The sequence below is a fragment of the Pollicipes pollicipes genome, unplaced genomic scaffold (genome assembly GCF_011947565.3).
Source record: "Pollicipes pollicipes isolate AB1234 unplaced genomic scaffold, Ppol_2.1 Scaffold_7262;HRSCAF=8765_pilon_pilon_pilon, whole genome shotgun sequence".
Classification (NCBI taxonomy): domain Eukaryota; kingdom Metazoa; phylum Arthropoda; class Thecostraca; order Pollicipedomorpha; family Pollicipedidae; genus Pollicipes; species Pollicipes pollicipes.
In genome coordinates this window covers 11,390,481-11,406,178 of record NW_023597055.1, presented here as the reverse complement: position 1 = coordinate 11,406,178, position 15,698 = coordinate 11,390,481, and the positions used below count along the sequence as shown (strand labels likewise).

The window sequence follows — 15,698 nt, the reverse complement described above, 5'->3', positions numbered from 1 at the left end:
GTTATCCCCTGTGGTTAGGCTATTAGGGACTCGAGTGAAAATTAGTACACCTCACCTTACCATCTCCCACGCTGCGGGCTGCGTGAATGATTTGTCCTTGTCTGACGTCCTTACGATTCGGGCTTGAGAATATCCGGATACAATTACAGGACCTTGGCCTCAATGACCTTGGTCAAGGCATGAAGATGAGCCCTCGTCGTGGTCACAAAAAACGAGTCCTTGAGGGACGAAATGCGGCGAAGACCCACATTATAACAGAGTGGAGGCCCAACCCATCACAAAAGACAGCTCAATCATGCAGATCAGCCGGATGACTTTAGGCCGCTGTACGGCAGGGGAGCGGCGGGGACGCTTGACTGGTTTAACCCCGGCTGGGTGTTCACGCCGGCTGACCGTCCGCCCGCGCCGGCCGTCGCCGTCAACGAAGCCGTCAACCTGGCTCGTTAGCCGTAGCCGCTAGCTGCAGCCACATCTCGCGCCGCGACCCGGGCCTGCGCGACAGCGGAGCGTGCGGTCCCGGTGTTGCCGTCCACAGGTCACGGCGGTGCAGACCGACACCACGCCTGAGGAAAAAAGGTCGCGTCTCAGGGCGTGTTTACTCTGCGCCGGGTAGCCAGGCGGCACATCAAGCCAAGGGCCACTGAAAGAGCGGGCAGAAACAGGGAATGATTGATTAGCGTTACATGAACTCGTCACAATGAACGTATAATATTAGCAAAATCACTCATCTCACCAAAGACCAAACATTACCAACTGCAATGGGTTGTACAGCGTCACCTGCGATGCTTGCAACATGCCCGGGAAACATATAAAAGAACCCATCCCGTCCTCAGAGTTCAGCAAGGTGAAATGTTGGCCACAACCGCAGGGTCGCAGCCGCAGACCTAGGTGCTGTGTTTGCCACGACGGATCTAGTCACGTTCAGCGTGGGGACGGACTTCTGGAATTGGATGGCCGGGCAACAGGCTACTTTCAGCCGGCTTTCCATATTCGGCGCACGGCAAGGGACAAGGGTGAGCTACGTTACGTTGGCCTGGCTAATGTTCGGTAACGATGTAAGAACTGCGAGCGGTATTACGCTGATCTGGTTTATTTCGTCCGGAGGCAAATGCGAAGCAGAACACGAGGCATCCACGTATTGATCATGATATTACTCGAATCCGGTTTATTTTGTCCGGTGGCAAATGCGAGGCAGAACACGAGGCATCCACGTATTAATCATGGTATCACGCTAATGCGGTTTATTTCGTCCGGTGGCAAATGCGAGGCAGAACACGAGGCACCCACGTGTTACTCATCATCTAGAGCGCTCTCGGGTGGCAGGACTAAACATCGCAGCTGAAGCTGGAGATCGCTGGACAGCTGGGGTCCTCAACTCAGCGGTCGATTTTGCCAGTGAAGGGGACCAGACCACCTCCTCGCTGCAAAAGAGGGAGTGGCCGGCCCGGCTTTGTCATGTTACGCTGTGTCCTCCGAGAGAAATGCTAACAGATATGACAAATTCCTGTACCTAAGGGGATTAACGTCAAGTTTTTTCCAAATTGTGCTTGGAAAAACCTCGGCAAATTAGGAAAACCAGCGCGTTTTTTCAACGCATGCTGTAAAAAACCTTTTGGCAACGAGTAAATGTAGCTCAATGACAACTTTGTGATACAACCATTGTAATATCTGCGGATTTATATCTGATAATATAGATACGGTTTCTGTAGATAATCGAAGAGGGCCGCCAGGATTTTCGAATGTGAATCAGCAACAATAGAGATGAGTTTTGCTGGGAGCCTATTGGGAGGTTTGCAAGGTTTTCCTTAGCAGGTGTATTTTGATTCGCGGTGACCCTGTGTACAAGCGTTGGCTTTATTTGGTCCACGCGGTGATCGCCGCCTCATTCACGTTGTAAAAAGAAACAACAGGAATTTATCACGGTGAGAAAATGTGACAATGGACAAAGCTGATTTCGAGCAGGCATGTGAGGAGTAAGCTTATTGCGGGCAGGCCTGTGGAGAGTGACTCGGCATCCCGTTAGTTAAACAGCAAGGTGGCATCCGGTTAGTCCAGACTCGGAACTTTTCGAAAAAGTCGTAAACTAACGGGCTCACCGATGTGTTGTCGCACTTTCTGAGGGCTAGAGCCTCAGTTCGCACCGAAGAAATTAAGTGTCATAAAATTCACCGCTGTCAGCAGTACGTTGGAGTGAGTTTAAGTGCAGGGTTGGATTTATTTCAGTGAAGAGTGTTTTTTGAGCGAATTCTCGGCTATTGAGAATATTGGTGAGACGATAAATAACTGGATACAACACCAAAAGCGTGCATGGCCCGGTGTCGATGCCGTGCCAGAGCGCTGATGCTGGGATTGCAGTGCCGCTGAATGATGACGCTTTGGATCTGTTCACATCACTCATACAGAAGAAAACGTGACATCAGTTTGAAGAAGGTTAGAGGAGCGCTGAATCTGCGTCAAATCTGTGGCCATAGGTACGATTTTGGAGGAGGCATCAGCTGTTTGTGCGCAATTTAACCAAGCCGTGCAGGCGCAAGGACGGCGAATAATATTGAAGGTTGAGTTAACTGAAAAATACACATTCAAAATAACATAGATATGTCATAATGTTTGTGTCGAACTAACTATAAATAACGACTTCAGATTTAGCTGCTTGCACCAATTTATGCGTTTGCAGTTTGCCCTTATAATTTCACAACGAGATCACAGGAAGATCTGTGAGGTTAGGCTAGAGACAGAAGGGTGAGTCTTATCTACGTAATTTTCAAATGATGTTAAGTACGCTTTGCGGGGCCCCGCTGAGGAAGAAAATAAAGGTCCACTTATCCTGGGGACTTCAAATTCAATGTGGATAGGCTACATCTTTTTACACGACGAAACTATTCAACTCAGAAGCGGGAATTTACTTTTGGCCGAAGGCCAGACAGAATCTGTTTTAAGGCGGCGGCATACCATCCAACACAACGCAAGAGAGGCTTGTTACGCAAAACCGGATGAGTATTGTCGGGAGGCAAAGGCGAACAAGATATGCACAGTGAGCTCACGTGTTTGTTCATGCAACACGTGCCAGGTACCCACGGCACACAACACGGCACAGCAAACGCAGCGGACACCAGGAGCGCTTCACTGCCGCAACGGGTTTCCCCTGGTTGAGCTGGTGGATGAAGCCGACCCGAAATCTTTGCTCCGGGTTTCACATCCAATCGCATTGCGAGGTGCGCATGCGCGATGAACAGCGGATTCCGCCAGCAGTAGCTGACTGGAGCCGCCCGGGTCGGAGGCGCCCGTCGCTGCCCATCGGCTCGAACTCCGCCTAGCGACGATCAACGGTATCGGCGAGGGGCGTGGCGCCACCGTGCGGCGATGCCAGGAACTAAGGCCGCTTTTGTGGCATCTGCTGCTATCGGGCCTAAACAGCTCGCGCCATGCGCCCGGCCACGCAAAAGGGATAAGCTCAAAAATTTGGTCATGCTGCCGCTACGTTCCACGACAAGAGAACATAACCAGGAGCGCAGCAAAGGTACGATTACCATGACATGTTGGGCGCGATAGCGCATTATAACCCAATAAATCTTCTTTGCCTGACGATCTGTGGAGGGCAAGGTCGAAACTCCGTTTCTCGCTTTGGGGATTCTAAGAAAAGTGGAACGTAGCACCACGGGTTTTGAAGAGAGGTGACGACAAAAACTAAGTGCCTTTGGCCGAGTATTGAGGGAGGGGTGCCATTGACCGAATGTGTGTATTCTGTGACGCGCCGCGGCGGAGGGGCGTGACGCGTCGTGTGCTGTTCTGGGAACAAGGTGCGGCTAGATCCCTTACCACTCACACAACCGGCGTAGCACGTCTGGAAGGAATTCCGTCTTAGTATGCATTGATGCATGCTGTGGAAGCGCGCGCCATCTATATAAGTTTTCCCGCCCCCTGGACTCTGCGCTGTCGCTGTCCTCCCTCAGAGTGTGTTACTCTCCAGCTCATTTATCGGCAGGGGCGTCACTTTATATCCTTTTTAGCGGGGAGTGTGAGCGCCCAATACTGACTTGAGCCCCTCCCCCAATGCTCTTCTGAGCCCTTCAATGCTTACGATTAAAAACGGAATGGTGAGTCAAATAATTAAAGAACAGCTGTCTTAACCATTGGCATACCAGGCAGTAAGTACCTAAACATACTACCATAAGTATGATGTTAGTTGTTACCAAACAGCACCATATAGGCACTAGGTGCCTAGCAGGGGTATCAATTTTTGTAAATTATTTGGGGGGGGGGGGCAAACCAAAGGCCCAGCAGCCTACTCCGCCCGCCCCCCCAAATTTTTTCTCACCGGATTTAGCCCACTTTATTGTGGCAAACCGCAATAGATTACTTAAATGAGTTGCGCTGTGATAATTTATAAAGTCTTTAATTTAAGCAGTATAGAAGTCATGCAGGGTTGGATCCAGGGAGCATGAAGTGGATCTCTTCTGATCGGCACGTGAAGACTTTAGAGGCCACCTTAGGGTGCCGATGGCGCTCCCCTATGGCGGCCATGGCAGGCGGCACGCGTATTGATTCTGGGGACGGGGACGAGCTTGGCCAAGAAGGACGTGGTCGTTCTCATATTCCACAGCTTTTAATTTTAACCTTACGAACCATTGTGTGTCTTATGGCGCTAGGTATGTGCAGTTTATTGCATCGTTTTTCCGCTCAGGTGTTGCAATTTGTATCTCGTGATGAGAGCAACCATGAGTTTTCGTTCTGAGAATGGCACGAGACACCACTATACGTAGACAAATTAAAGAAGATAGTCTTTGTGGTATGATAATCTTTTACCCCCTTTTGTAGTATTCCAGCCAAAAACATAAGGGGGGCCAAGCAAACATTGGGAGGGCCCAACTCAACATTCGGGGGGCCAGGACTCTCGCAAAAGAATACAAATAGACACCCATGGTGCCTAATATTTTTGACATGCTACGCATGCATGCTCATTCATATGTTAAGCCAGGCTGCAAATTTGTGACAAGTTTTTCAAATGGTATTGCCTGGGTTGATACAATAAAAATTGGCTGCCAGATGCAGCAATTTTTAAACGTGCAAGTCTGAGGGGGCGAAAACATTCACTTTTCCATCGGCATGCAGGCAGATGCCCCCTTTGTCACCCTCTCCCCTCTGCTGCACCGTCCTGCTGTCCATGACACCTTGTTGCCGCGCTGACCGCCCAGGTATCATCTATGTTGCTCAGTGCACTCACCTTCAACCTGAAGTAACACAATATGCATGTGCTTCTCAGAATAAATATTGCTTTTATTGGATGGCTCTCAGTGCGAGCAAAAACAGACGGATAAGCAGTCCGTAAAAGACGCAACACTCCTAAAAGTGCAGAGTGCGGGGAATGTACCAGGATTGCGTTGTAATCTCGTAGAAATACCCGCCATGCATAAACATATGAATAATTGCTTAAGAACTCAGCTATCGTGTGGCGTAGGATCCTGAAATTTAAACTCCAAAGCTGTAGTGCCAAAAAATATCTCAATATCTGCAGCCCGCACAGCCTCGTGCCGCACAGACTTTTATGCCGTATTGTCATTTGCTAGCCTTATCCCTAGTAAAATTATAATTTCGTCAATTCTTGTGAGCCATTACAGGTTTTATTAGAATACAGTACCTCTTTTCTTTAACAAATGACTTGAATTCCTTTCAAACAACTAATTCAATGGAGGATACTCGATTCTTCATTTTTCAAACATGTTTTCAGTGCATTATACTGCATTCTATCACCACTACACGGGGCTCTTCCTTTTGGTGTTCGCGAGGTAAGGGTGGATGGCGGTAGCGCGGGCTTCGGTGGTTATTGTCAAGAAATAGACAAAACTGTGTGGAAACGTGATACTCTGAATGGCGAGCAAGATGTGCTTTCGTATTCTATGGTTGTGTGTTTGCTTTACTGTGCGTGGTTTCCTGGGGAATGATGCAAACGTTCGGTTCCGACAGGTGCTTATCCAGTACCCACGTAGTTCCGCACTGCCAAGATGGTGCGCATGAACGCGCTGGCCGACGCATTGAATGCGATTAACAATGCAGAGCGACGAGGAAAACGTCAAGTTCTTCTCAGACCTTGTTCAAAGGTTGTTGTACGGTTCCTGACTGTCATGATGAAACATGGTGAGTTGATCATGTGGCATGGATTGATGCACAGATTAAGGTGTTGAAATCAAGGTAAGTTATGCATTTATGCCCATGATGTGACATTACTATTTAACAGAGTTGAATGGCTATGCAGGCATCTGTGTGCTGATTGGGGTGCTGACATAGCATTCAAGTAACCAGGGTATCAGTAATGCAATGGTTGGCATGCCTGCTGACCACTGCATGTCTGGTTTCCCAGATGTGCAAGGTTTGACTCCCTGCAGTGCCTGCCCTTTGTGCCAGGGGGAGAGGTGGTTGATGCCATGTTGCCTCAGCAGCTGGGTGTGTTCTAAGAATCCGAACAGCATGCTTGACAAACTAACCAACAGGTCTGCTAAGTGTAACAGATTTCAACAATATTTTATTCAGGCAGAGTTAAGGTTAGAATTGATATTTGGTGCAAGTTTGGTGAAGTTTTTGGGTAGCTATTTTGCAGCTGAGGTGGCTCATTTTGTTTTGGAGCAACTCAGTATGTCTGGGCAGGTGTTGAGCCAGGGCAGAGGTTGGGTGGGACTACAAAATGCACCAGTATGCAAAGGTAACAAAGTAATGGTGTTTACTCAAAGCAGGAGCAGCCAAAGGTGGAGTGTACCTTTGGTCTTTAATACAGCATAATTATCTTCATTGCTGCTTTACTATTTAGTCCTGTTCTGGATGTGGCTGCTCATGCAACTTCATTTTTGCTGCTGCTAATGCTACATATGCTGAACAGGTACACAAATCATACACCTAGTGCAGAAGTGTTGATAACATAAAGATGTAATGGATAACATTGGTTGGTACATTCAGTGTGATTCTGACCTATCTTGAGCAGGACATGTGGTTGTTAGTCAGTAGGTGCAAGTCTGATTGTTTGGAAAATGTTACAGATAAATTTGCTGTTCCATTCAGGGCAGGAGCATGCCTGCCCCAAATATTTTCTTCACAGGTCTGCCAGCTTTTGCAGACTGCCATGACATTGGTGTGCTGAATGTGACACACATGCTAGGGAGTAGTATGCAAGGTCACTGCAAAATTTTCAGATGATTTTGCCTGAAAAATATTGTGATAATTGAAATGACTGCTTGTTACCTTAATTTGTGAGGATACATATTTTATATGGAAAGTACGCATTTGATATATTTGGTCTGATTGGATCAAATTTAACAACTAAACTGTTACCATTGAAATCCATTTAGAGGCTTTATTCTGCTAAAAGACTTTTGTAAATAAGATTGCCTGAAGGCTCAGAAAAAGGAAGTAAAGGAGATGCATGACAGGCACAGCTGTATTTGGATGCTGAATTGTGCAACAGCCTTTTAAGAATCCTATGTGTCAGGCCTTTTTGGACCTTTTGGATTTAATGAAAAGTAATCAACATAAACTGGGGAACTATGACTGTTTCTTATCCAGGAAAGTATAGGATGATATATTCAGAGATATCATTTATTAAATTGGTGCATTTGGGAGATGAAGTCAAGCACTTCGGATGTAATTGACCTGGAAAAATACATATTTTTTTCCTATAATGAATACAGTGTCTGTGATGTGCATAGACATTGCACCAGTGCCATAACAAAGTACTGGCCTACCAAGCAAGCTTGCTTGGACAGATCAGACTGCACAGGAAATCATTGACAGTTGATTGCAGGGTCACAGGCTCATTTGTCTTGACATCCATATTAGTTCTGTTTCAATATCCAAAATGTAAGACCTTGAAAATGTTGGTGAAAAACATGATTGGCTTCTGAACTCAGTTAATATTTGGCATTTAGGGCCTCCAGCATCAGTCATCTTAGACCCTGTGTGATGTTTTGAGGTAAATATAAGTCAGCATTTCTGTTATTTGTGATGCAACTTGTGAATTTTGTAATGGACAGATACGGAAAGCAACAGCTTGCAAGGAGCTTTACCCTCTATGGCCCACCATGGCCAGATGGGGGGGGGGGGGGACTCTGAACTGCGGCGTCCACTTGACCCAGGATGATGCCTTTCACCACAGGCTACATTGGCGAGTTCGAGATTATCGACGACCACCGCGCTGGCAAGATCGTGGTGAACCTGACAGGCCGCCTCAACAAGTGCGGCGTCATCTCACCGCGCTTCGACATCAAGCTGACGGACATGGAGAAGTGGTGCAACAACCTGCTGCCCTCCAGACAGTTCGGGTCAGTCTGCTGGATGCGGCTGTGGATGGCGTGAGCCCCTGTCCCCACTTCCAATTATGCATCTGCCTCCCTGAAATTGTGTGCCTTAACAGAATCAAGTTAATGTTGAATAGTGGTTTGCACAGATAAAACAGCAGTAATAGCCTTACTCCTCAGAGACAAAGCAGGAGAATGGAGATATAATTGGGTTCATATTTTGGCAACATGCCTTTACCGAAACAATAGCTGAAGTGAATGTTTTGAATTCACTGAGCTGAGCCGGCTGTGGTCCACAGCTGGCTCAGCAGCTGAGGCCACCCCAGCTGGCTCAGCAGCTGAGGCCACCACAGCTGGCTCAACTGTGGTGGCTTGCTTATTTTGGGTACCATATGTAGCCACATTTAGTATGGCACAGGCATCATGAACTATGAAGAGCATTTTATCATCAGCACATGACAACACGGACCTCATGCCAATCGCCGCGCGGCGGCCGTCTTCATCCAAGCCCAAACACAAACACATTGCTATAGGTGGTTTGAGCTGCTGCCTTGGTCAGCACTCACAACCGCTCCGCTTGTCATTAAGTTTGTACACATGTGCTGCCCTCTTTGCAACGTAACACCCTGTATCGGTCATTGAGAAGTTTCGGCGCAACCATGCGCGGTTTGAGCAGAAATCAGCAGAGTATGGTGTGTATAGTGTTAGAATGTCGAAGCTCGACCTGCTAATTACTCTTACTTATTTTGTGATGGGAGAGCCACAGATTCAGATATGGGCATCACTCAATCATCACAGATGTGGGAGTCTAGTTTTTTTGTTTATCCAGCATCACTCGTGCTAGTGTCCGCAGCTGAAAGCGTCACGTATGTTCGCGATTGCGATCACTATGGCAACTCAGGTCTTTGCCTTGCACGAAATACAAAGAGGCTATGTGCTGGAACGTGTAGCACCACCCTAGCACACCCCACCACCCCACCATAGTAGCTGAAGCCACCAGGTAGCTTCAGCTACTATGCTGGCTTTGGCAGCTTGAGCCGCTGAGACAGCTTTGGTGGCTTCAGCCACTGGGCCAGCTGTGGTGACTTCAGCTGCTGAGCCGGCTGTGGTAGCTTCAGCTGCTGGGCAAGCTGTGGTGACTTCAGCTGCTGAGGCAGCTGTGGTGGCTTTAACTGCTGTGGCGGATGTGGTAGCTTCATCTGCCCATGCTCCGCAGCAGCCGGCGCGCCCAAAGCCCCTACAAGCAGCAGCTACACACGCTGTAACTGGTTGTGTCGGTCGGCGGTAGGTGTCGCCAGCGTCTGAGCGACCCCGAGTCTGACCGCGCCCGCCCGCCGTCGCAGGTACATCGTGATGACGACATCGGGCGGCATCATGGACCACGACGAGGCCCGGCGGAAACATCTAGGCGGCAAGATCCTCGGCTTCTTCTTCTGATCGCTGTCGCGCCGTGGCCAATAAACGGAGACCGCGCGAGCGATCCGCTGTGCACGCGTGCGCGTCCCGACAGGCACACCTTACCACCGCCGGCGTCCGGTCGGCAGCTCTAGCGGTGCGCGTCCCTCTTCGGACGGTGGCCCGACAACAGTCAGTCGTTCAGACGAAATTAAAACTGAACGAGCGGAGCTCACAGTCGCCCACTTCTGGAAGAGATTTTATTGGATCCGGTCCTTTCTCACGGCATTAAATGTTTGCTGTCGAGTTTATTTCCCTATATATAATTGCATCACGTAACCACCAGATGAACGGTCAGCAAGGAGGCCAAGTCAAATGAAGGGAGAAAAGTCGTCTGCAGTTTGGGACTGAAATGAGGTTGAAATCACATACAGGGGTAAAGTTTTGCCCCATAAATTATGTACTTTGAGCAATACCTTTTATCGTGTTTGTCGACTGCCGACCGGACCCAACCAAGTACAGCCAGTGACTGGTGGTAAGAATGCCGGACTAGCTGGAGGGTGTTGGCTGATACCTCGACGGACCGCCGTGTGCTGTGTTTTTCTGTGATGATGCTGCGATGGGGGAAACTGAGGCTGTGAAGTCCGTACAAACGCGACGACGGAAACACCGGTCATACCGTTGCTCGCTTCCTAGTCTGTCCTGGAACGCACCCGTACTAGCGGGGCTGGACGTGTAGGCGTGCCGTGCCTTGCTTCCTCAATTTGGGGCTGTTCCTAAGTTCCAGCCACTGCCAGATACTGCATTTGTCGTTATATTTGTACTGTGACGCTATGGGCGTCATTGTGAACGTGCGGCGCTTATTTTGTCAGTCGCGAGCGAAGAATGTGCGCTTGGATTACTCCATGCAGAGTAGTGCGATGAGCTCAGGAAGTGTGCAGCGCTGGGTGGCATGATACAGAGCTCGAAAGAGCGGCGTTCGCGCGTCCTCGCGGAGCGGCAGACGGTCCGTGGGTGCGGGTCGACCGAGACAGCACACGAAGGCAAGGCAAGGGATTGCCGCAGAGGCGGAGAGTGCGACTCCAGTAGAAAAGGGCTGCATCGATCAAAAATATTGTTGGACGCGTCTTGAAGCCCGGAAAGAATTTTGACGAAACGGCGGTCACGTCACAGGCGGAGATCGACGTAAGTACTGTCCAAGGCGCGATGGAGGGCCGAACGGGAGACTTGCGCCACAGTAGACCAAGCCACTCTGAAGTTCGCCGGCGTCTGCCGACAGTGCTCTGCTGCGCCGGAACAGGTCGAATGTGTGGGGAACAGCTGTCAACAGCGCCACCGCAGTGAAATTGAGCCTAGGGCGGACACGGCCGGTGGTGAGATAATTCCTGGTTTAGTGCGCGTGGCGCTCTGGTGTGTTTAGTGCAGAAGCTGGTCTTTGTCCAGCTCGGCGCCCCGAAGTCTGGTGTTTTCGGTGCGCCGGCAGGTACGTGGCGGGGGGGGGAAGCCAGACGTGCGGCTGGGTGCCGTGCGATTCGCTGGGTTTATCTCTGTAGCACAGGCGAGCGAACTTTGGTAACTACTACTTTGGTAACTGTACTGCGCGTAATGCGGCTTCGGCCGGGGTTTTGGTGTCGGCGTACTCGAGACATTGGGATGCGGAAGCTCGTAGACGGCCATTGCGGAAGAAACAGGTGGCAAGGGGTGCACGGGCTTGCAGGGAGCCGGCAATGTGCAATTGGATGCGCTGTGCACATCGCGAATATGCGCTAGTTAGAGGTCCTCATGCCGGTAGCTGCCACCCATCGGCCCGGGCAAACCGCGCGACCCTAGTAGTCTTAAACAACTGGTAAAAACTCAACGGGAGGAAGAGCCGATTCGTCAACGGCCAGCTGATGATAAAAGCTTGAAACATTTCGAAATTCAGCCGATGTAGTTCAGGAGAGGGAGTGGAAGCAAGATGGTGGAATGTGGCCCCGCGCGAGGGGTCTGCGGTCGTGTCATTGCCTTTAGGCTAGCAACGTTTGGGCCCGGGGCGCGCCACCGAGCGCGCGCGGTCTGTTCGGCACGTCGCGCCATGCCGGCGAATCCGTCCGTCGCCCCGCGGCGACTGGCATGTCTGGGGGACTCCGCCGGCAGTACACCGGTAGGCGTTTATCGCTAGGCTGTATGCTCGGCTGCGAGGCCACACCCACGGCTTTTCACGGCCACGCCGGTTCGCGTCCCACGGCCTCGCGGACACAGTCCGCCGGTGACCTGACCCGGGAACTGGGTCAGAGGACCGCAACTTTGTCGCGCTTCGGTGACCAGCAGTGGTGCAGGCCGTTGGGGCTCGAGTACCGCGTGCGCACGTGCGCTGAGTAGACTGCTCGGGGTTGGGGCGGCAGCGGGGATCGGTGCCCAGTCCTTGGGCGGGTCCGTGCCGACGCACACATCCGTCTTCGGGCTAATGCAAACGAAAGTTGTCCACTTTCATCATTTTATGCGTGGTCAATATGCGACCACAATGCTAGAACACATTGCATGAACAGACCAAAGGTCTGCGGAGACCAAACGTCACGGGAGTGACCAACAGTGAGGTCATCGAGGGCGCGTCACATCATCCGATGGGCCGAGCTATTCCGGACGTCCCTGATTTGGCGCGCAGCACTTAACTGAGATCTAGCTGCCACGCGGGAATAGTGCTGTTTGCGCACGGTGATCTTCGCGGGGCGCGGCGAACGCCGTACCCGACCTATGGCCTCACCGTCAATTCCGCGCGCGTCGTCTGGCACCACTAGAACACAATCAGCTAGAGGACTCGTCTCGGCTGAGAGCCGGGATGTCGTCTTCCCACCGTCAGCTAACAGTCTTGCTTCGTTACCCGAAGCCTCTGCATCATCAGAGCCACCCGGAACGGCGTCGGCGCGACCCGGCGGCCGGCAGGCAGAACTTCTGGTTCTTGTTCTTGCCGCCGAGTGGCGCGCAGATCAGGCCGGGCGCGCACGAGAAGGGCAGCTTGCAGGGCTGCCCCGTGGCGATCGCGCAGGGCGGGCAGCAGTCGCAAGGTCCGGTGCGCACGCCGATCCCGTGCGGGCAGTTGAGTTCCGGGCAGCCAAGCGTGCAGATGGCGCAGGGCAGCGCGACAGCGGGCGCGGGCAGGAGGGCGGCCAGCAGCGCCACACTCGCCGTCACGGGCAGCAGCCAGCGTGCCATGGCTCGGCGGGATCGGCCGTGGCAGGACTGATGCACGCCGTGGCCGCCGGCGCCTTTTAGCCGCGGAGGCGGCGCGCCGGCAGCCAATGTCGGGCGCACCGTCGCGGTCAGGGTCGCCGGCGACGCCGAGGTCATCGGGAGGGGGGGGGGGGGGGGGGGGGGGGGGGGGGGCGCTGAGCTGTCGGTGATCAGGCGTCCGAGCTGAGGCCGCCAGCTGACATTGGGATGGCTTGCGGCGGGGCCCTGACAGCGGTTACCTGGACCCGAGGCCGGGACCCCCCCCCCCCCCCAGGACGGGGCTGGCGCAGCGGCCCTCGTGATCCAGGTCAGCCAGTCAGGTCGTGATCCAGGTCAGCCTGCAGCCGTCCCAGGAAGCATGCGTCATACATAAACATGCGGAATTCGGCGTCAGGACAGCATATTCAAATCCAAGCCGCCGGACAGCAACTCTGCCGCATTCCAGGTTCCACGCGTCGTTAAGGACAGCGATCCTCCAAAGTCAAATGACCACTGCGTGCTACTGGTAAGCATCAGCAGCTGTCAGCAATTTTGAATATCAGTGGTCTAGCCGGCGTCACTGTTAGGTCATGCTCTCCGTCAACGTCACTGATGGTACCCTCAACCAGCGTCACTTGTGACACCTTCTGTCAGCGTCACTGATGGTGCCTTCAGTCAGCGTCCCTAGTGACACCTTTAGCCAGCGTCACTGATAGTACCTTCAGCCAGCGTCACTGATGGCACTTTCAGCCAGCGTCACTAATGGTACCTTCAGCCAGCGTCACTGATGGTACCTTCAGCCAGCGTCACTAATGGAACCCTCAGCCAGCGTCTCCGATGACACCCTCAGCCAGCGTCACTGATGGGACCTTCAGCCCGCGTCTCTGATGGCACTTTCAGCCAGCGTCACTAATTATACCTTCAGCCGGCGTCACTGAAAGCACCTTCAGCCAGCGTCTTTGATGACACCTTCAGCCAGCGTCTCTAATGACACCTTCAGCCAGCGTCTTTGATGACATCTTCAGCCAGCGTCTTTGATGACACCTTCAGCCAGCTTCACCGCCCAATTCCAACCAGCTTCGCTGCTGGCCCACAGGCGTCAGCGCCAGGTCCCCAGAGGCGTAGCCACTGACGTCTTCAGCCAACAGCGCTGATGGGGCATCCAGCTATCGTCATCGCGGAAACCTCCACCTCCACCTCCACAGGCGGCGATGCCGGGAACCGACCTGGTGCCGGGAGCGGTGTTGGTCTGGTGCAAGAAGTGGTGCTGGTGTGGTGTGGGGAGAGGTGTTTGGTGCAGGAGTGGTGCTGGTCTGTTGCCGAGGGCGATGCTGGTCTGGTGCCGAGGGCGATACTGGTCTGGTGCCGAGAGCCGTGCTGTTCTGGTGCCGAGGGCGGTGCAGGTCTGGTGCCGGGAGCGTTGCTGGCGTGGTGCTGTTGTGGTGCAGACAGCGGTGGCGGTTTCATGCCCGGGGTGGAGCTGGTTTAGTGCCGAGGGCGTGCTGGTTTGGTGTAGGCAGTGGTGCTGGTCTAGTGACGAGGGCGGTGCACTTTAAGTGGCATGGGCTGTACTGGTTTGGAGCCGAGGATAGTGTTGGTTTCGTGCTGGGGGCGGCGCTGGCTCGGTTTAGAGAATGGTGCTGGTCTGGTGCCAGGTGCGGTACTGATTTGGTGCGGTGAGCGGTAGTGGTGCGATGCCAGGGACGGTGTTGGTTTTGTGATGGGGGCGGCGCTGGTTTGGCTCGAGGGGGGGTGCTGGTCTGATGCCGGCGGCGGTGCTTTTCTGGTGCCGGGGGCGGTGGTGGCGCGGTGCGGGGGCGAAGAGGACGGTGCACGTGTTGTAAACTGGCAGACACATCAGTGGAGAATTCGGTACTCGACATCCTTCACCAGCGGACTGCAACAAACTTCGATGGAATTGTTGTCACTTTACCACATTTCCATTAGAAGATGCCAGTGCTGGTGCTTTGCCACATCGACTTTTTCAGACACCGCCAAACTGTGACGCGCGCCCATAAGCTTGGCTCACAGCAGCTCTTGTGGTTGTACCCCAGACGTCCCGCTGAGCCTTTCACCGTGGGCGACAGGGCCCCTCTCACATTTGTCTGGCACCAACGCCACTGCAATGTCGTCGCTACGCAGTGACGCAGTATCTGACGCAGTTTGGGCAACCAGACCCGTCACGTGACGCACCACCTGGAACATCCTGATAACGGGAACGGCAGCGAGGTCCGTGGACCGGGATCCAGATTTATTCGGTCGGATTCGCTGTTTATCCCCCTCCGGGCCTCTCAGTACCCCACTGGATTACAACCCCGCACCGATAATTCACGGTCATTTCGTTCTGTGGTTTACAGGACAGCCCTTCACTCGGACTCCAAATCATCCCGCCTGACGGAGTTTAGCGGCGCTGGCTGGGCTGTCCATCCAACATTGGACAGCTCCGTCTGCTGACTGAAGCGACCAACACCAGAAACCTTCCGTTTGTCCCGGGCGCGTTTTGTCACGCGACAGCTGATACGGCTCGCCCGTCGCGAGTTCCACAGCGCGGCACCACCAGACTCGTCCGGTGGACGCTGGCTGACGTGTCGGAAGACCTGCGCCGGCCGTGCTGGGTTCCCCGCTCACGTTCGCACGACTACGCGCCTCGAAAACAGATCAGATCACCGATGACTGGCATATGTCGGGGCCAGCGCCGCCGGCGGTCCGGTCGGGGCCTCGCCGAGGTTCTCGCCGTGGGCGGCGGGCGCCGCTGCTGCTCGTCACGCCTCGCCGTCACGCTGCGGTGTCACGCTGTCGTTGCGCCGGTGTGTGACGTGCGTGTGTCGCATGCCG

General features: G+C 53.0%; 2 protein-coding genes across 2 annotated transcripts; one reads left to right on the top strand and one right to left on the bottom strand.

The window, feature by feature from the left end:
• Positions 1–5,930: 5,930 nt before the first annotated feature.
• LOC119113930 (40S ribosomal protein S15a) lies at positions 5,931–9,759 on the top strand. The gene is made up of 3 exons (XM_037238163.1): positions 5,931–6,132; positions 8,138–8,303; positions 9,623–9,759. Exons 1-3 carry the CDS (start codon positions 6,000–6,002, stop codon positions 9,714–9,716), a joined length of 393 nt encoding a protein of 130 aa, XP_037094058.1. The 5' UTR covers positions 5,931–5,999; the 3' UTR covers positions 9,717–9,759.
• Positions 9,760–12,551: 2,792 nt separating this feature from the next.
• LOC119113438 (insulin-like growth factor-binding protein 1) lies at positions 12,552–12,866 on the bottom strand. The gene has a single exon (XM_037237751.1). The coding sequence runs from the start codon at positions 12,864–12,866 to the stop codon at positions 12,552–12,554; it is 315 nt and encodes a 104-aa protein (XP_037093646.1).
• Between the last annotated feature and the right edge of the window lie 2,832 nt (positions 12,867–15,698).